This window comes from Suncus etruscus, chromosome 14, assembly GCF_024139225.1.
Source record: "Suncus etruscus isolate mSunEtr1 chromosome 14, mSunEtr1.pri.cur, whole genome shotgun sequence".
NCBI lineage: Eukaryota > Metazoa > Chordata > Mammalia > Eulipotyphla > Soricidae > Suncus > Suncus etruscus.
The window spans coordinates 90,207,099-90,228,090 of record NC_064861.1 but is presented as its reverse complement, the minus strand read 5'-3'; the positions used below and the strand labels follow the sequence as shown (position 1 = coordinate 90,228,090).

The 20,992-nt window shown below is 56.1% G+C and overlaps 1 protein-coding gene across 1 annotated transcript; it reads left to right on the top strand.

Annotated features, from left to right (window-relative positions):
• The first annotated feature begins 2,627 nt into the window (after positions 1-2,627).
• DACT3 (dishevelled binding antagonist of beta catenin 3) lies at positions 2,628-16,291 on the top strand. The gene is given in 10 exon segments (XM_049787258.1): positions 2,628-2,938; positions 10,854-10,950; positions 11,063-11,215; positions 13,868-14,481; positions 14,483-14,596; positions 14,598-14,639; positions 14,641-14,691; positions 14,693-14,728; positions 14,730-14,786; positions 14,788-16,291. Coding segments are annotated over 10 exon segments (2,001 nt in total). The 5' UTR covers positions 2,628-2,689; the 3' UTR covers positions 15,376-16,291.
• The last annotated feature ends 4,701 nt before the right edge of the window (positions 16,292-20,992 follow it).

Here is a 20,992-nt window from a genome sequence, read left to right as displayed (position 1 = left end):
GCCCACACCTTTCATGTATCAATGACTACACTGTCATCGTGGAGAAACACTCTCTTCACTGAAGTCACCTGGTTTTTTTCTTCGATTAAGGGCCTGGGAGACAGGACAGCTAGTAAGGTAGCTATCCTTGTATGTGGCCAGTTCAGATTCTGGTCAGCCCAACACTCCCTGAGCACTACCAGGAGTGGTGTTCCACCACAGAATCAGGAGTGAGCACTCCTGTATGAACCCAAAATAGTGATGAAAATGACAATAGTGCTCAAACCTTGCATATAGTCAACCCACATTTGATCCCCAACATCCCATAGGGTCCACTGAGCATCACCAGGAATGGTTTCTGAGTGTAAAACCAGGAGTAACCCCTGAGCACCACCGGATGTGGCCACCCCCCAAAAAATCAATAAAATGTTACCAGTCTATCAATCTTCTAGTCTCCATGCCAGTGACAGAACTGCCCTGGGGACTCATTTCATGGTCCAAGTCCTGTCCCTGCCACTTGTCCTTGGCGCGCTGGTCTTTCATCAACATATTTCCTGGCCACTCAAATAAATAGGAAGATTATTCCCCAGAGCCTGGCCTTGCTCCCGATGAGGCTGGCTTTACTGAGGAGATTTCAGTGGCTGAACCGGAGCGTCCTTCTTCAGGAGGAGGACAGAGTTGGCATCTCACTCTGCTGCTGAGAAAGCAGTTTCCTGAGGGCTGCGAGTTGAAAAATGGCACACAGGGGCTGGCTTGCAGGACGTCTGGTTAGGTGTCTTTGGGGGGGGGGGGCGTCCACACCCAATGGTGCTCAGAGGTTGCTCCTGGCTCTGCAGTGAAAGATTGCACTTGGTGGTGCTCAGGGGGACCGTATGGGAATGCTGGGGATCAATCCTGGGTCTGCCATGTGCAAGGCAAGTATATTAGCACTCTGGACCCCTGGTTAGGTGTCTTTTTTTTTGTTTTGTTTTTGGGTCACACCTGGCAGTGCTCAGGGATTACTCCTGGCTCCATGCTCAGAAATTGCTCCTGGCAGGCACGGGGGGGGGGGGGGGGGACCATATGGGACGCTGGGATTCGAACTGATGACCTTCTGCATGAAAGGCAAACGCCTTACCTCCATGCTATCTCTCCGGCCCCTGGTTAGGTGTCTTAAGGTGTGGTGCGGTGTGGTGTGTGTGTGTGGTGTGGTGTGTGTGTATTTGTGTGTGTGTGGTCTTTGGGCTACACCTGGTGGTGCTCTACTCCTAGGTCTTAACTCCAGGGTTCACTCCTGGCAGGGTTTAGGGGAACATATGCAGCGCTGGGGACCAAACCAGCTTCATCTATATGTAAAGCAAGTGTCCTACCCACTGTACTGTCTCTCTGGCCCTTGACCAATGAATTACTCTCAGTTCACAGGCAGTTACTTAGACACAGGGGAGGATCAGAAAAGGAAGAGGTTCTACGGGGCCTTGGCATTTAGGAAGTCAGGGTCTGTTTGAGAAATGGGTGTGAAAATTGGAGCAAGAGAGCCTTGAAGTTGCAGAGATAATGACCCAGTGTAACAGCACAGGCTGGCAGCCTGCTCCCAGAAATGGGACCCTTGGAAACCAATGTGAGCCCCAAAGACCTAGGACCAGGGACAAGAAAACAGAGCATCTCAGATGGTGGAGAACAAAGGGTCTTAGGAGGTGGAACAAAGGGCCCTGGAATCGCAGGCTTGTGATTGCGAAGCCTCCCAGCCTTTGTGGACAAAAGACACTTAGAACGTGTCCTGATGGGATTAGAATCCGGGCCCAGACTGTCATCGTTCCAGAAATGGGACTTTAACGGATCTGAGACTGGGGGGGCAAAAACAGGCTACGTCATGAGTGGGTCCCGGTGCACAAGACAACTGCAGGCAGCAGGACCCTTTGTTCCAAAGATAATATGGAGAGTCTCAGCTGAATTTGAAAAGCAGCGCGGACCTTTCGAAGCCCAAGACTGTCCAGAGAAATTGGTCCAATGCAGAAGCATCTTTTTTTATTAACTAATTAATTAATTAATTTGCAAGAATGTCAGTGAGTGTCTGGGAAGACTTCGTGGAAGAGGAGGCAATATCAGGCCTGGATTCTAACACGATCGAGGCCCCTGAGGGTGATGGTGATCACGGAGGAGGTTGGGTGGGGGGCAGAGAAGCAGCTGCCAAACCGTCACGTGGCCCCATTCTCTATTTATAGCTCTCCCCTGCCCCTCTCTCGGGATTGTCCAATGAGAGCCCTCGCTCGCCCGCCAAGGGGGCGGAACCGAGGGAAGAAACGATCCAATGAGAGCAGAGCAAGGGCGGGCTGGTTTTATTGTGACGCGGGGGCGTGGCCAGGCCCCCCGGGAGGCTGAGCCGGGTGGGCGTGGCCAGGCCGGCCTACCCCAGCGCTGGGCGAGTCGAGCCGCAACGAGCATGCGTCGTTGCGGGGGAGTGAGAGGGGTGGGGCCGCGGGCTCCGAGCTCGTCCGCCAATGGGCGCCGGCGGCTGCGCGATCGGGGCGTGTCTATGCAGATTAGGCGCGGTGGGCGGCCCAATGGGCGGGCGCCTATGCAGATGAGACGGTGACAGCCGGGCGGGCGGGCGGGCGCGCGGGCTGCCGGGCTGGGCGGGGAGGTGGGACCGGTCGGCGGCGCGGCGCGGCGCGGGGTGGCCGCGGGGCCCGGCCGGGCTTGCAGCCGGGCGGGCGGGCGGGGGGCCGCAGCCATGATCCGGGCCTTCTCGTTCCCGGTGAGCCCCGAGCGGGGCCGGCTGCGGGGCTGGCTGGAGGGCAGCCTGGCCGGGCTGTGCGAGCTGCACTGGCTCCGCGAGCGGCAGGAGTACCGCGTGCAGCAGGCGCTGCGGCTGGCCCAACCCGGCCTGGGGGGCGCCGAGGCCGAAGACGACGAGGACGCCGACGAGGACGAAGATGCCGCGGCGGCACGCCGGGCCGCGGCGGCCCTGGAGGAGCAGCTGGTGAGGGGGCCGCCGGTCCGCCCGTCCGTCCGTCCGTCTGTCTGTCCGTCCGTCCCGGGTGGATGATCATGATCCTCGCCCCGGTTTGGGGGGGAAGGGACAGGGGAGAGAAAAAGGACGGGGGTGGGGCTGAGACACCCCCCCAGCCTGGCAGCCCTGGTGGGATCTTGTCTCCCCGCCCCCCTAAACTGGGGGTGCAAATAGAGGCCCCCCACCCCGCCTCATCTCCGCTTATGATGATGCCCAGGTCCCCCCCAATCCCATTCCCCAAAGAAAGATCCTTCCGGGCACCCAAGCGTGTGTCCAACCCGGGGCTGGGTTTGGTCAAAGCTGGCAGGGTTCCCCATTTTCTTGCAGCTCAGCTCCAGAGACAGGGAAGGTGTGTGGGTCCCCATTTCACGGAGAGAGAAACTGAGGTTCAGAGAGGGCAAGGGACTCCCCCCCCCCACGCCAAGGTCACACACACAGCAGCCCCTGCTTCCAAATGCTCATCGTCTTCTGGGGGTGGGGTGGGTGACCCTCGCCTGGGATCTCCCCACCCACCACCTTTCTTTCCCAAGTCTGGGTGTGCTTGGAGATTTCTGGAGGGATGGGGGGCTGTGGGGGGAGGGATCTCGGGCCTCCTGAGGGAAGGATGGATGGATGGATGGCAGCTGAGATGACACCACAGTCCCCCCAAGGCCCCCCCAACTCGGGCGGTGGTGGTGGTGGTTCTCACAGTAGTGACCCACACTCACCCTTCTGTCCTGCCTGGACCCCAGCTTGGCTAAAGCAAAGGGGAGGAAGGTTGAGGCGGCCCCCCTCTACCCCTGCCCCCACCAGAGGCGCACCCCATCTGGGCTGGGGTGCTGGGAGGCAGGCGGAGGTCATTGGAATGATTCAATGAAACCGCATCCCAGCTCCCCCTCTGGGTTGGTCCCTCTCGCCATCTCTTCCCAGGGTTTGCAGGCCTCTCCCTCCCACCCCTACATTCCCGACTTTCTGGGCCCTGCTCGCAGCAGCCTCCCAGGTCCCCCCTCGGCATTTCCGCACCCCCCTCTCCCCAGCCCTGCCCTATCCCAGTTCCTAGCTCTGCTTCCCCTCCCCCTCTCCTGCGCCCCCTCCCACCCACAACCCCCCCCCACCCCGCTCCTGGTGCCCCAAAGCCTGTGTGTGGCCAGAGCGTCAATGTTTGGGGAAATCTGAGCCGAGGTGGCAGGGGTATGTGGGGGGGGAGGAAACGCTCCCCATCGCTGACCTCAACTGCCCCCCCCAGATGGGGGCTGTGGAGGTGTTGGGGGGGCGGTCCCGAGGCCTCCAGACTCGGGGTCTGCACGCACGCCCCACCCCTCCCCAGCCTGGAGAGGGACCCCAGGCTGCTGGCGCATTCTTCTCTGCAAACAGAAACAGCTGTGGGAGGCCCCACCCCCTCCAAAGTTAGAGACGTGGGGTGCAGTGGGGGGGCTGCACCGGTGTGTCTCCCCCCACTACACACACATACACACACACACACACACACACACACACACACACACGCACACACATATGCACCTCACCCAGAGGTGCTGGCAGGGCTGGGAGAGAAGGTGCCACAGGGTGAGGAAAAAGTAGAGATGGATGGAATTCCCGCCTCTGCCTCAGTTTCCCCGTTTCTGCCCCCTGAGCAACCCCCTACAAGGTTGTAGTGGAGAGCAGCCCCCTTCATCCCCACACCCCCAGTCTCCAGGCAAAGCTCAGTCCCCGAAGCAGAGGAGGCGGTGGCAGGCAGCGGAGGGAGGAGCAGAGACTTGCTATATATAAACCCCACTGGAGCGGGCGGTGGGGGTCCTGGGTCCTTCAGCAAGGGGGGTGTGCTCCCCTTTCTGCACCAAGGTGCTTCTCAAGGAAGCAGACCTTCTCCTCTGGCAGATTCACAGACAGCTAAAGAGGAAAAAATGAGGAAGGGGGTGCAGTGGGAGAGCACCACGCAGCGAGCATTTGCCTTGCAGGTCGCTGACCCTGAGCATCACCACGTATGGTCCCCTAGGCAGCTCCAGAAATGATCCCTGAGCACAGAGCCAGAAGTCAGCCCTGAGTACTGCTGGGTGTGGCCCCCAATCCCCCAAATAAGTGAATACATAAATAAAATCAATTAAAAAATAGGGAGAGAGGGGCCAGAGTGGTGGTGCAAGTGATAGGGTGTTTGCTTTGCACGCGCTAACCTAGGACGGACTGTGGTTCGATTCCCAGCATCCCATATGGTCCCCCAAGCCAGGAGTGATTTCTGAGTGCAGAGCCAGGAGTAACCCCTGAGTATCGCCGGATGTGGCCCCCAAACCAAATATATATAAATATATATAAATGGAGGAGGGCATTTCTGAGAAAGAAGAGAACAATATGGCTGGGGTCAGGGGTCCTCTTGTCACTCACCAAAGCACACAAATTTTCCTTTTTCTCTTTCTCTTTTTTTTGGGGGGAGTGGGTTATACCTGGCACTCAGCTCAGGGGTTACTCCTGGCTCTATGCTCAGAAATCATTCCTGGCAGGCTCAGGGGATGCCGGGGGTCAAACCTGGGTTGTCTGTGTGTATGTAAGACAAATGCTCTTCCTGCTGTGTAATCATTTTGCAACCCCCACACCCCAAAAACCTTGACCTTTGGAAGACTAAAAAGTCTCTTTCTAGCAAGAAGAACTTAAGCTAGACCCAGGGAAGAACTTCCCAAGGCCAGAGAGGAGAGAGAAAGGGAGAGAGGAGACAAGACTTAGAGGCCTGGGAGTGGGGTGGGGCACTGCAAAAGCAAGAGTGGGGGACTCTGGCTGGCCAGGAGCCAGTCCCAGGCCTGGGCCTTCTGCTCTGTACAGATTCATTCATTCCTTTGCAGTGGGAAGGGATGAGGTCAGACTCACAAGCAGAGGGGGAGGGCGTGGGGATGTGAGGAGGGGGTTCTGGCAGAGAGAAAAGGCCTCTTAACTCCTGCTCTTCCCTAAACTCCCGCCTGCCAAGTGGAACTCTCCCTCCACACCTCTCACCCTCTTTTTCTTGAGGGGCCACACCCAGCCGTGCTTAGGGTTGACTCCTGACTCTGAGCTCAGGTGTGTTTTGGGGGGAATCTTAGGTGATGTCTGGGATCGAACCCCGGCCTGCTGTGTGCCAGGCAAGTGCCCACCCCACTGACCCCCAGAATTCCCCTCACTTACATTTTTCTTTTCTGGAGTTACTTCTGGTTCACTCCTGGCTAGCTCTGGGGACCCTGTGGGATCTTGGGAACCGAACCCAGGTCAGCCACGTACATGACAAGCTCCTTACTGACTGTGCTGTTGCTCCAGCCCCTTACAATTTTATTTTTTCATGACACATGTAAAACCTTCCTGTATTGATCCACTATTAGAGACATCTCCCTTAAAAGCTAGTATTGATCAATCTCTTAAAAGGGAGTCCTGTTTCAGCTCCGAATTTTGCAGAAGGTTCTAGAAGAGAGGAAGGGGTGTGTGTTGCTATGTGACAGAAGACCAGAGAAGACAGGGCCTGAGCTCCAGGCCACACAGCAGGCAGGGGGAGGATCGAGTTGGATCCCTGGCAAAGTGGTACCCCCCCCCTCACCCCATGTCTCCTTTAAGCCCCTTCCCATCCATCCATCCTGTCTCCCTGTCACCACACTCCCGAGCTTTGCACGGGCCTCTGGTTTCGGGACACAGTTTACATACCAAGCCACTAGACTTTGCATGGAACAAATTCCACTTTCTTAGGGAGAGGGGGCGGGGAAGCAGGTCCCAGATTTTCTGCCAGAGGTTCTTTGAGTGTGGCCTCCTGGGGGGACCAGCTGCTTCAGGGAAGGATGGATGGGTGGGTGGGTGGGAGAGAGCAGGAACTGGTTAGAAGTGGAAATTCTGGGGCTCTGTCTGGACTGAGACCAGACTCTGGTCAGGACACCAGACACAGATTTTAAGCTGCGCTCCAGGAATCCTGCGGCTTGCTCCCTCCCACTGGCCCCTCTTCCGGGCACTTTTGTTCTCCTGCTGGGCCTTTCCAAATGAGGGGTTCCCTCTGTACTGTCCATTCTGCAATCCAGAGAGAGGATCATGGTGAAGGGGCCGTGCCATGGGGAACACCCGGAGCCTAGAGGCGCAGTGAGCTAGAAGGGGGGTGTCCAGCTGGGTGGTCCCATGCTGCTGTTGTTACACACCGAACCTGCCCAGAGCTGCCTGGCATGACTCGGGCATCCTCCAGTGGCATTCAACCATCTTTGGCTGGTTCTGGCCACAGAGGAGGGAGGACACAGCAGGGACCCCAAAGATTCTCAAACCTCTGCCTTTCTTCCCTCCTTCCTTCCTCTGGGGCTGACATTCTCAGCCCTGACAACCGGAAGTTCCCGCTCCGGGGAAGAAAACACACCCCTAGCTAGCTATGGGGATACCGCAGGGACCGTTACTGGGGAAGGGGCATGTTGTAAATAAAGATGGGGGCTGAATGAAGCAAGGTGGGGTGCAGGGAGAGGGTGAAGTCAGTTGCTCAAGGAGTCCCCCTTCATGGCCAAGAGCAGAGACTGAGGAAGAGACTTGTGGGGTGCAACAGGACATGGGGGCACCTCATTCTTTGCAGCCACCAGCTAAAGCAATGGCAGCAGAAGCCTTGGGCTGTCTCCCTGGGCCCAGTTCGGTGAGAAGGGCTGAACGTGGGGGGCCTGAGAGCCGCCGCCGCTGGAGCCTGGGAGCTGGGGAGGGTGTGTGGGGTGCCAGCCTGCTTTTCTGCCCTAAATAGGCAGCCCCAGGCGCCTGCCCCCCAACCCCGCCTCCTCCCTCCCCCGCTGGTCTAGACAAGCCGCTTTTGTCTGAGGGTCAACCGGCAACCCTGGGCTGCCAGCCACCACCTCCCGCCTCCCGCAGGCCCCTGGAAGCTTCTTCCTGGCTCTCAGCCTGTTAGCCAGGAGGAGGAAGAAAGGCTAGGAGACCCTCCTAGGGGGAGTTTAAGCCCCTACCTGTCCCTGACCCTCTCCCCAAACCCAGCAAGCTATTTTTTGTTTGGGGGCTACACCTGGCAGTATTCAGGGGTTACTCCTGGCTCTATTCTCAGAATTAATCCTGGCAGTCGGGGGGCGGGGGGGAGGTACCATATGGGATGCCAAAGATTAAACTCCGGTTGACTGTGTGCAAGGCAAATGCATCGCTCCGGCCCCTCCAGCAAGCTTTTGGGTTAGAAAGATAAAAAGGTTGAGTTGCATGCAGCCAGCCCTGGTTTGAGCTAAAATAAGTTATTAACTTATTTTTAGTGTTGAAGGCCTTTTCCAGCGATGCTCAGGGGTTATTTCTGGCTCTGCATTCAGGGATCACTCCTGGTGGTGCTCATAGATGCTGAAGATCAAACCCAGCAGCGCTCAGGGGTTCCTCCTGGCTCTGGGCTTAGAAATGACTCCCAGGTTGAGTCTGAGCGATAGCACAGGTAGGGCGATTACATGTGTTGCCTTGCACGCAGCTAACCTGGGACCAACCCAGCATCCATCTGGTACCATTAAGGCAAGGCCAACTTGTTAAAGAACTTTATTTGGTGGGGCCGGAGCAATAGCACAGTGTAGGGTGTTTACCTGGCATATGGCTGACCCAGGACGGATCTGGTTTGATTCACAGCATCCTAAATGGTCCCCCGAGCTTGCCAGGAACAATTTCTGAGTGCAGAGCCAAGAGTAACCTCTGAGTGTTGCCAGATGTGGCCCCCCCCCCACAAAAAAAACAACTTTACTTAGGGGATGTTTTAGTTCACATCCGGTGGTGCTCAGGGGTCACTCCTGGTGGGCTGGGGGAACCATCTAGGATGCTGAGGATTGAACTGAGGTCAATGATGTGCAAGGCAAATGCCCTCCCTGTTGTGTCATTTCTAGCCCCTCACCACAGACTACTGAGCACTTCTCATGTGGTTGCTTTGGGGATCATGTGAGATGCCGGGGTTTGAACTTGGGTCATCTCATGCAAGGCAAGTATCCTCCTCTCTGTACTATTACTTCAGCCTTAAGAACTTTTTTTTTTCCCCCACGCCTAGTGAGCTCAGGGGTTACTCCTGGCTATGTGTTCAGAAATCTCTCCTGGCTCAGGACACCAAATGGGACGCCAGGGGATTGAACCAAGGCTCATCCTGGATCAGCCACATGCAAGGCAAATGCCCTACCTCTGTGCAATCGCTCCGGCTCCCTAGAGAGCTATTTTTTACTCCGGGGAGTTACTTCTGGCTCTGCACTCAGAAATCACTCCTGGTGGTGCTTTGGGATCATATGGGATGCCAGGGATCAAAACTACGTTGGCTAGGTGCAAGGCAAACAAACCCTTACCTACTTGAACGACCTCTCCAGTGCCCTTAAAGAGATTTTGAAAGGGCTACAGGGCGGTTTGGAAACAGGGTGGGGACCAAGCGTGAATGGCGAGGGCTTGCAGGGACAGATCACCAGAGTCCAGGTCTCTGTTGGGTCCTGAACACCAATTTTTTTTGAAGGGTTTGACTTGGGGGCCATAAGGGGTGACATTTAGGGTCTCCTGTTGCTATTGCACCTGGGGCACTTAGGGCCATGCAGTGCAGGATGAAACTTGGGGCTCCAGCCCTTTGAACTTGCTCCTGGCGCTCGAGTACCTTTGGGTTATGAGGACCTGGGGTTAGACTCCAAGAGGGACATCTGTGGGGGGGGGGGCAAAGGGACTGTGAGGACCAGGCAGTGGCTCATAAAACAGCACATGTGGCCATGTATGGGGTTCCATCCCTGATAGAGGGAATGAGGGTTGAGAAAGGAGACAGAGGGAAGAGGTGGGAGGCAAGGATGGGGAGTCCTGAAAGCTTGTCACCCCTAAATGAAATGGTGGCGGCTGAGTGGTGAGGACTGAGCCAGCCAGAAAGACTTGGGGGGCCTCACTAGGTGGTGATCAGGCGTTATTCCTGATTTTGCGCTCAGGAATCACTCTTGGTTGATTCTTGGGGTATGGGATGCTGGGGATCAAACTCAGGCAGCAACCGTGTGCAAGGTAAATGCCCTCCCCACTGTGCTAGCCCCTAACTAGAAAGACATTGCAAAGAGTACAAGGGATAGAGAGCTCAGGATGCAGGAATGTCTTTGCTTTGTTGTGTTTTTCAATTTTTTTTAGGACTACACTGGGCAGTTTTCAGGGATTACTCCTAGCTCTGTGCTCAGGGGACCCTTTGCCTATGCCAGGCTAGCACCTGATCCACTGTACTATCTCCAACTCCAGGAACTTAAAAATAACTGGGAGAGCAAGGAGCAAAAGCCAGTCGGCAGGGTGCTTGCCTTACATGCCGCCAACCTGGGGTTCAACCCCGGCACCTCATATGATCCCATGAGCACCGTCAGAAGTGACTTTTGAGCACAGGGCCAGGAGTAACCCCTGAGCACACTGGGTGTGGCTTTAACAACAAAATAATAATTACTTGGTTTTGTTTGGAGGCCACACAGGGTGGTGCTCAAGGGTCACTCCTGGTGGGGCTCAGAAGACTATGGGGTACCAGAGAACAAACCAGGTTGGCCACACACACACACAAGGCACCACTGTCCCTATCTGCTGTTCTATCTCTCAGCCTCATTTGTTTGGGTTTTTGGGTTACTCGTGACTCTGCTCAGGAAACATTCCTGGCAGGCTATGGGATGATGGATGCTGGGGATCGAACCTGGGTCAGCTGCATGCAAGGCAAAAGCCCTCCCAGCTGTGCTATCACTCTGGCCCCATTTTTTGCTTAGCTTTGGGACCACACATACTGGTGCTCAGGGGCGACTCGACTCAGTGCTCGGAGACCCTGGGGTGCTGAGGACAGAGACTGTGCTCCAGCCCATCTAGCTGTGTCTTCATCATCTCCTCCTTGGAAAGCCAGAAGCCCATCTCAGCGGCGCAATGTGTGAACTCCTGGGCTGGGAGACCTGCAAAGGGGGCATCAGGGTCTTGGGGTGCCCTAACCTCCTTTTGTCCTCAGGAAGCCTTGCCAGGGCTCATCTGGGGCTTGGAGCAGCAGCTGGGAGACCTGAGCCTGGAGTCTGGGGGCCTGGAGCAGGAGAGTGGGCGCAGCTCTGGTGAGCAGAGGAGGGGGGCCTGGCAGGACACCCCGCTCCCCTGTTGTGCTCTTGCTCTCCAGGGCCGTCTGGGCCTCCTGAGTCTCTCTCTCCCCTACTCCCCGGAACCCAGGCTTCTATGAAGACCCCAGCTCCACCGCCGGCCCCGATTCTCCGCCCTCCACCTTCTGTGGGGACAGTGGCTTCTCTGGCTCCAGCTCCTACGGGCGCTTGGGGCCCTGTGAACCCCGAGGCATCTATGCCAGCGAGAGGCCCAAGTCTCTAGGTAAGAGGGAAGGGGGTGCCAGCTCTGGGGGCCAGGTAGAGGACAGTGATGATGGCTGGGCTGAGTTTGGGTTGGGGCCGCACTTGGCGATGCTCAGGGCCTACTCATGGCTCTCTGCTCAGATTTACTTCTAGCAGGATCAGGGAACCATATGGGATGTAAGGGATCAAATCTGGATCAGCTGTATGCAAGGCAAATGCCCTCCCTGCTGTGTGCTATCTTATCTTTCCAGCTTGTCTCCAATTTGAAACACTCGTTCCTTCATTCCTTCGTTCCTTCCTTCTTCCTTCCTTCGTTCCTTCGTTCCTTCGTTCCTTCCTTCCTTCCTTTCTTCCTATTCTACCTTTTATTCTTTCTTTCCAGTATTTCTTTTTTCTTTTTTTTTGGTTTTTGGGCCACACCCGGTGGTGCTCAGGGGTTACTCCTGGCTGTCTGCTCAGAAATATCTCCTGGCAGGCACGAGGGACCACATGGGACACTGGGGTGGTTCGAACCAATTTTTCCAGTATTTCTTTTCTCTCTCTCTATTTTTTGGTTTTGTTTTTTTGGGTCACACCCAGCAGTGCTTAGTGCTTACTCCTGGCTCTGCATTCAGGGATCACCCCTGATGGGCTTGGAGGATCATACAGGATGCCGGGTTGCACCTGGATTGGCTGCATGCAGGGCAACTAACCTCCCCACTGTCCTCTCTCCAACCTCACATGGAACACACATTTTTCTGGATGTGATTCCAGGCCAGACCATGTGGGCGGACCCCTCTCTGGGTCTCTGTTTCTCCATCTGTTGGACAGGAAGTACTTGTAACAGTCCCCCACTCAGCAGAAAGTTCTAGACCATGAGAGCGCCTTATCCCAGAGGCAGTGGACTTGGCCATGGGATCAGCTGGATCTCAGGGACGGACTTTCCTTCTATAGAGGAACTCAGAGCCCCCCAAGACCATATGCCAGCGCCATGCTGTGAGAGAACCCTGCCGGGGCAACTCCCCTTCCTCACGCTACTAAAACTCTGGTAGGAGAAATAATCAGCCAACCCAGGGCCTCTATGGAGGACATGGGCATCAAAGGATGCTGTCCTGGGTCCCAGCCCTGCTACCATCCCCCCAAAATAAGACCCTGAGAGAGAGTGAAGACAAGACACATGAGTCAGAAGCCAAGGAATGTGGAGCTGGAGCCAAAGCACAGAAGAAGGGGCACTTGCCTCGCATGCGGCCAACCTGCTTTTCATCCTTGGCATCCCAAAGAGTCCCCTGAACACAGTCAGAAGTAATTCCTGAGTGTAGAGCCAGAAGAAAACCACTAGGTGTGGTTCCTCCCCCAAAAAAGTTGGGGGATGAGCATTGACCTATAGTAGGAGAAGAGAAAAAGAAAAGAAAAGGAAGGCAGGGTGTTCACTTGATGTTTGGTCCAGTTTGGGGTGCTCTGGTGAGGGAGGACTCCTCACTGCGAGGTGACATCGGATTACCCCCAAACTGAGTGAAGGAGGCAGGTGAGGCAGTTGCAGTGAGAGGAGGGATCCATAGGACCCAAGCAAAAACGCACTGAGGTTAGAAGGTGAGGTGTGGGGGCTGGAGGCAGGGCAGGAGAGGAACCACAGAGACTCAGGGATCGGGCGCACAAAGACGGAATGGGCAGAGATCTGGCGTGAAGAGAAGGTCCAGGAAGAGTGCCAGCATTTGTGGTTCTGTTAGGAGCCTGGTAAGATCGAAAATACCAGGTGCAGGAAGCAAACGGGGGTCAGTAGTTTTAGAAGAGTGGTTTCAGCGGGCAGACACTTGCCTTGCATCTCAACCCCTGGCACCCCGTATGGCAGTGGTCAGCAACCTGTGGCTCTCGAGCCACATGTGGCTCTTTACACTTTTAATTAGGCTCTTCTGTGTGCCAGGGGGCCACTCCAGGAGTCAGGACTCTGCTCCTAGCCTCTGCCAATGCGCGCCCTGTGTGGCTCTCAAAACAAATTTCAATCGTGGTTTTGGCAAGATTTGGCTCAGTTGAAAAAAAAGGTTGCCGACCACTGCCGTATGGTCTCCAGAGCCCTAACAGGCCGGATCCCTGAACACAGAGCCAGGAGGAAACCCTGAGACTTCCACACGCTCTTTTTTGGGGGCTTTGTTTTGCTTTGGGTCCATACCCAGCGGGCGCTCAGAGGTTACTCCAGGCTCTGTGCTCAGGAATAACTCCTGGAGGTGTTCTCAAGACTCTAAGGGATAGTGGGGAGCGAATCTGGGCTAGCTGCTTGCAAGGCAACCGCCCTTCACGCTATTGCTCTGGCCTCCCCACTATTTATTTTTTTGGTTCCCAAACAACAAAGACAATAAGGGTTAGAGATCAGAGATAAGCCAGGGGTTAAGGCACTTTGCTTTGCATGTGGCCACCCCAGGTAGGTCAATTCTGGCAGCCTCAACACACTGCAGGTGTGGCCCAACCCTCAACCTCGAAAATGAGGACCAGCATCTCTGCATCTTTAGGATGTGTGTGTGTGAATCTCTACATCTTGTGTGTGTGTGTGTGTGTGTGTGTGTGTGTGTGAGAGAGAGAGAGAGAGAGAGAGAGAGAGAGAGAGAGAGAGAGAGAGAGAGAGAGAGAGAGAGAGAGAGAGAGAGAGAGAGAGAGAGACCTGCTCTGCTGCCCCTTCTTTCCCTCCCTGCCTCCCCAGGAGACGCCTGTCCCAGCGCCCCGGAGGTGGTCAGCGCGCGTCCAGCCGTGCCTCGCTCCTACTCGGCGCCCTACCCGACGGCGGCCGCGGGCCCCGAGGGCTGCTCCTCCGCCGACCGCCGGGCCCGCGCGGGGCCCTTCCTCTCGCCCAGCCCCTTGCACGCCGTGGCGCTCCGGAGCCCGAGGCCCTGCGGCCGGCCCCTGGCGTCGGTGGCCTCGGTGGCGGCGGACTCGAGCGACCCGGGGCGGCCCCTGGACGGCTACATCACGGCGCTCCTCCGCAGGCGCCGCCGCCGGGGGGCTGGCCAGCCCCGGACCAGCCCGGGGGGCGCGGACGGGGGTCCGAGGCGCCAGAACAGCGTCCGCCAGCGGGTCCCCGACGCCGCGTCTCCACCCCCCGGCGGCGCGCGGTCCGCGCAGGAGCTGCCCGGCGGTGGTGCCAACGCCGGCGGCGCCTTGGAGCGTCCCGGGGCGCGCCCCAACAGCCCGGCCCCGTTGGGGCGCGGGGCCTGGGGCTCGCCCTGGGAAGCCGAGGCCGCGCCCGAGCCCCCCGGGGCGCCGCCCGCCGCCCCGGAGCCCCCCGACAGCCCCGCCGACGGCCGCCTGGTGAAGGCGCCAGTACATCCCCGCGGCGCAGGCGGCCACCCGCGGCCTCCCGGGGCGCGCAGCCCGCCGCAAGGCGCCGCCGCCGCTCACCCGGGGCCGCAGCGTGGAGCAGTCGCCCGCCCCGCGAGCGGGAGCGCCCACGCGTGTCCGCGGGCCGCCGTGGACGCGTTGGCCGAGGCCCAGGGCCGCACGGGGGGGTCGCCGCGCGCGCGCAAGGCTGGCGCGCTCGCAGTCGGAGACCAGCCTGCTGGGGACGCGCGGCCGCCGCCGCGCCCCCGGGGCCGCCCAAGTACCCCACGGCCGAGCGCGACGAGCCCCCGGCCGCCGCGGCCCCGCAGAGGGCCCGCGCCCACCCTGGCGGCCCAGGCGGCCGGTTCGTGCCGCCGGTGGCGCTCCACGGCCGAGATCGACGCCCCCAGACGCTCCGCGCGCGCGCCAGGCCCCGTGCGCCCTCGGCATCGCGGCCCCGGGCCCGGCCCGTCCCCGCAGGTGCCGCCGCGGAGGCTGCTCTACGGCTGCGCCGGCAGCGACTCCGAGTGCTCCACCGGCCGCCTCGGGGGCCCCCTGGGCCGTCGGGGACCCGCGGGTGGAGGCGGAGCCGGGTGGCTTGGCCGGCGGCTACGGCGGAGGAGCGAGTCCAGCGCCAGCGACGGGGAGTCGCCCGCCTTCAGCTCCGCGTCCAGCGACTCCGACGGCAGCGGCGGCCTGGTGTGGCCCCAGCAGCTGGTGGCCGCCACCACCGCCGCCGCCGCCGCTGCTGCAGCAGGACCCGGACCCGGGGTCGGGGGAGGGACCCCCGCGGGCCCAGCCAAGGTCTTCGTGAAGATCAAGGCCTCCCACGCGCTCAAGAAAAAGATCCTGAGGTTCAGGTCCGGGTCGCTCAAGGTTATGACCACGGTGTGAGGGTGTGAGTTTGTTCACTCGCTCATGGTAGGTGGGCTTGGGCCTTCCCCCTCCACCACCGCCACCCCAGATGGCCTGGGCACCCCAGATCCCCTCACCGCTCACACTCACCCACCCGCCGACAAGGCCCTCCCACACGCCCCTTTCCAAAGACCACCACTCTCGGCTTCCAAAGACCCTCTCCTGTCCCCCCTCCATGCCACTCCGATGAGAATAGCAGCCCCCTGGGCAGTGCAAAGGGGACCCCCCCAAACAGCCCCCAGTTCAGCCCCGCAGTGGCAGGAAGCGTCCCTCTCCTTCCCACCCCCGGGCCTTACTTTGTTCATCTGTACTATGGTATGCAGCAGGCGTCATTTATGGGAATGTCCCCATTTTAGTTACGGAGCAAAGTCTGTTCCCCATTACTTCTCACACCCAGGCCTCTTGGTCCTTTCCACTGTTTCCCTGATAAACCCTCCCTCCATTCACAAGTGCCCCCCTCCTCCATGTCCCTGAACCCCTCCTCAGACGCCCCTCTGGCACCCTCTTGGAGACTCTGAGTCGGACCCAATTGGTGCCTGCAGAGGGACCCTGAGAAGGGAAAGGGCCCCGACTTTTGGGGTTTTGAGGGTCAAGCAGGAGTTGGTAACACCTGAAAAGAAAGTCCGCACTCACCTTTCTTCTGGAACAATGATTCAGAATTGGGAGGTGGAGGTGGGAAAGGAAGATGGTTTCTATCTCATGCCCCCCCCAATGAGATGGAGTTGGGGTGGGGTGGGGGGCAACCCAGGATGACCCTCAGCTGTTTTGATCCAGTATTTTTTTTCTTTTAAAAAAATTACTGTATTTATTATGATAATGATGACTCCCCGGTGCCTGGGGGGGCAGATTCTGTGTTTCTCTAACCTCTTTGTAAATAAATTCACACTGTTACATAGTCTGTGGCTTCTCCTTCTGGGGTAAAAGGGCGGGGGACTGGGAGGCTTTACTTTGCTCTGGATCAGTGTTGGGTGGGACATACATCAGGGAACTCCAAATAGCAGAGAGCACTGTGGAGCCCTTGAGCCAGACCTCCCAGCTTCAAATCTAACTCCAGTGGAACAGAAGCACAGAAACATTATTTGTGCCAAGGCGGTGGCTCAAAGGGCTGGAGCACATTTTGTGTGCGGGAGACCTGGGTTTGATCCTGGCAACACCTGGCTCCTTAAGCACTTCTGAGAGTGTGATTGCTGAAAACTGAGCCAGGAGGAGCTTCTGAGCCCCGCCAGTGTGATCCCCAAAAGAGAACAGAAAGAAACAGTTTAAAGGGACAATTCCATACATACTTCATGATTTTCTTTTCTTTGTGGACATATGGGAATAAATATATATGTATATATATACACACATATAATTACTCTGTTATGTAAAACCACATAAGTTGTACACTGTGCTTATCAATTTTATTTATTTTTAGGGGAGTTGGGCCATACTTGCTGATGCTCAGGGATTACTCCTGACTATACTCAGGTGTTGTGTATGTAAATATTTTGGGGGATTACTATGTTGCTCACCCTAATCTGATTAGGTGATTGTGCCCTACCCTAGGGTGTGACCTGGCATTCTGCCCCCACCCTAGGGTAGAACCTGATTCTGCTTCCACCATTGGTTGGTATCTGATCCCACCATTGGGTGGGACCCGACTCTGGACTATAAGAGCAAGGGTCTGTGGAAGGCGAGAGGCTTTTGCTGGCTGGAACTGAATCGGAGTCTTTGGACTTCAGTTTTGTCCATCCGAATAAAGCAAATATTTCCACGAGCCTGATTGTCTGCGAGCTGTTTACCCGCCGTTTCACCTCAGAACCGTGGGCTAGACAGGGTGGCAGACACGTGCTCCGAGCTGGAAGAAAAGGGCCTCATTCTCCATCCCTCCATCAGTCAACCTCTTCAGGGGCTGTCCTGCTACATAATGACGCCCGGACAGGGACCTGAACCCTGGACCCTCAGATCTGTAAGTGAAATATTTCATTTACAGATCTGAGGGTCCAGGGTTCAGGTCCCTGTCCGGGCGTCATTATGTAGCAGGACAGCCCCTGAAGAGGTTGACTGATGGAGGGATGGAGAATGAGGCCCTTTTCTTCCAGCTCGGAGCACGTGTCTGCCACCCTGTCTAGCCCACGGTTCTGAGGTGAAACGGCGGGTAAACAGCTCGCAGACAATCAGGCTCGTGGAAATATTTGCTTTATTCGGATGGACAAAACTGAAGTCCAAAGACTCCGATTCAGTTCCAGCCAGCAAAAGCCTCTCGCCTTCCACAGACCCTTGCTCTTATAGTCCAGAGTCGGGTCCCACCCAATGGTGGGATCAGATACCAACCAATGGTGGAAGCAGAATCAGGTCCTACCCTAGGGTGGGGGCAGAATGCCAGGTCACACCCTAGGGTAGGGCACAATCACCTAATCAGATTAGGGTGAGCAACATAGTAATCCCCCAAAATATTTACATACACAACACTCAGGGATAGCTCCTGGCAGGACTTGGGGATGTGGGATGATGACGAGGATTGAACTCAGGTTGGCCAGGTATAAGGCAAGTGCCCTATTCACTGTACTGTTTTTCCAGCCCTACAGGTTTTTTTTTTTTTTTGGGGGGGGGTTGGATCACAACCGGCAGCGTTCAGGGGTTACTCCTGGCTCTAAGCTCAGAAATCGCTCCTGGCAAGCTCAGGACCATGTGGGATGCTGGGATTCGAACCACCAAATTCGAACCACCTTCGTGCTATCTCTCCAGTCCCCAGCCCTACAGTTTTTAAAATTTATTTAAACTAAAATAATTTATTATTATGGTTTTTTGTTTGTTTTTTTTGTTTTGTTTTTGTTTTTGGGCCACACCCAGCAGAGCTCAGGGGCTACTCCTGGTCATCTGCTCAGAAATAGCTCCTGGCAGGCACGGGGGACCATATGGGACACCGGGATTTGAACCAACCACCTTTGGTCCTGGATAGGCTGCTTGCAAGGCAAACGCCGCTGTGCTATCTCTCCGGGCTCTTTTTTTGGTTTTTGAGGGCACACCCGTTTGATGCTCAGGGGTTACCCCTGGCTAAGCGCTCAGAAATTGCCCCTGGCTTGGGGGACCATATGGACACCAGGGGATCGAACCGAGGTTGTTCCTTGGCTAGCGCTTGCAAGGCAGACACCTTGCCTCTAGCGCCACCTCACTGGCCCCTTATTATTATGTTTTAAATCTTCATATTCTGTTCTCAGGGGGCTCTGTGGTGCCAGAAATAAAATGGGGACCTTTAAAACAAGTCTTTAAGATAAGATCTCTTTATTCTTGCTCTCTCTCTCAGAAACACACACACACACATACACACACACACACACACACACACACACACACACACACACACACACACACATGATCATATACCACTTGAGCCATCTATCCCAGCCCTGTTTATTTATACTCTTTTGTCACTTCTGCTTGGAGATTTCTTTGGGGGAAGAATTTTAATTAAGATTCAAAAAAAAAATTGGATTTCAGGGGCTGGAGCAATAGCACAGCAGGGAGAGTTTGCCTTGCACATGGCTGACCCCAGTTGTATTCTTAGCATCCCATAGGGTCCCCTGAACACCGCCAGGACAGTAATTCCTGACTGCAGAGTCAGGAGTAACCCCTGAGCACCACCATGTGTGACCCTAAAATCAAAAAATTAATAATTGAGCTCAGGACCAAAGTGATAGTATAGAAGGTAAGGCATTTGCCTTGTAAACAGTCAACCTGGGTTCCATCTCTGGTACTGCATATGGTCCCCTGAGAACTGCAGGGAGTGATCCCTGAATGCAGGGCCAGGAATAAACCTTGAACAAATGGGGGCCAGAGAGATAGCACAGTGATAAGGTATTTGCCTTGAATGCGGCTGACCTGGGAAGAATGTTGATTCAAATCCCGGCATCCCATATGGTCCCTGGAGCCTGCCAGGGACATATTCTTAGAGCAGAGCCAGGAGTGACCCCTGAGTGCCTCTGGGTGTGACCCAAAAACAAAAACAAAAACAAAAAAACTTGAACACAGCATGGTAAGCCCCACCCCCAAACCACACACACACACACACACACACAATTTTTTGTTTGTTTGTTTGTTTTGGGCCACACCCATTTGATGCTCAGAGGGTACTCCTGGCTAAGCACTCAGAAATTGCCCCTGGCTTGGGGGGGACCATATGGAATGCTGGGGGATCGAACCACAGTCCTTCCTTGGCTAGTGCTTGCAAGGCAGACACCTTACCTCTAGCGCCACCTCACCGCCCCCCCCCCCACAATTTTGAGCAGGAGGAACAGTCTAGGGGTGACACAATAGAGTTCACTGAGCTGCCTGGCATCTCAGTGACTCTGGTTCAAGTGCTCAGCCTGCCTATAGCATCGTGGGTAGCTCACTTGTTTTGCACAGCTGCCTGGATCCTACTGCCAGGGGTCACTGCTGAGCACAGAGCCAGGAATAGCTCCTCGACTCTGCCAGGTGTGGCTCAAAACACAAGCAAAATTTCTTTTTTTTTTTTTTTTTGGTTTTTTTTTTTTTTTTTTTTGGGCCACACCCGGTAACGCTCAGGGGTTACTCCTGGCTATGCGCTCAGAAGTCGCTCCTGGCTTGGGGGACCATATGGGACGCCGGGGGATCGAACCGCGGTCCGTCTCCTAGGCTAGCGCAGGTAAGGCAGGCACCTTACCTCCAGCGCCACCGCCCGGCCCCACAAGCAAAATTTCTTAGATGGTTAGAGTACTATTTAGCGTCTCTGTTTCTTTTTTGTGTCAGCTAAATTATATTCCTTGGGAGTTTGGCCATTTCAACCTCACTAAAAAGCTGATATTTTCCTGGGACCGTATTACTGGGAGTAGCTGCACAAAGCTTAAGGCTGGTATCCTCTCTCCTGTTTCTTTGCTACTGCCCATGGATGGTGCAGCCTTGGAGCCCATCCCCAGGCTTTTTTTAATTTTAATTTGTTTGGATTTGGGGCCACACCCGGTGACGCTCAGGGGTTACCCTGGCTATGTGCTCAGAAATTACTCAGGGACCCCGGGGGACTGTATGGGATGCTGGGGATCGAACTCAGGTTCATCCTGAGTCAACCGCGTGCAAGGCAAATGCCCTACTGCTGTGCTCTCGCTCCAGCCCCATTCCCGGGCCTTTTTGTGCCTGGGTGCCTGTGTTTCTGTACCGGCTGTTCTTCGAAGCTGAATCGCTTGGTCCTGGCAACAGATTCCTTTAAAAATCTCTCTGTGGGCCAAAGAGATGACTCAAAGGGCCTTGTTGAATATTTTGCACGTGGGGAATCCAGGTTCAACCCACAGCACCACCTGGTCCAACCACCCCCCAGGAGCCATCGTGTGGCCCCCCAAGAGCTAAGAACAACCCAGATCTTCTCACTAACTGTTGTCACCCTCCCTCCCACTCACACTGTCCTCATTTGACATTTGCAACAGCACTTCTGGAAACGCCCCTTTTCCCACCCCTTCAGCAAACAGCAGATGCTATTAATCATTTTCACTCTGCTGATCTTATGGGGGGGGGTTGGAAATTGTTCTGCTTCCTTCCCTGGTTCCTTGGGGGGGGCGGTGACACATTATTTTCTAGGTTTCGTATATGCCACTTGCATTTGGAA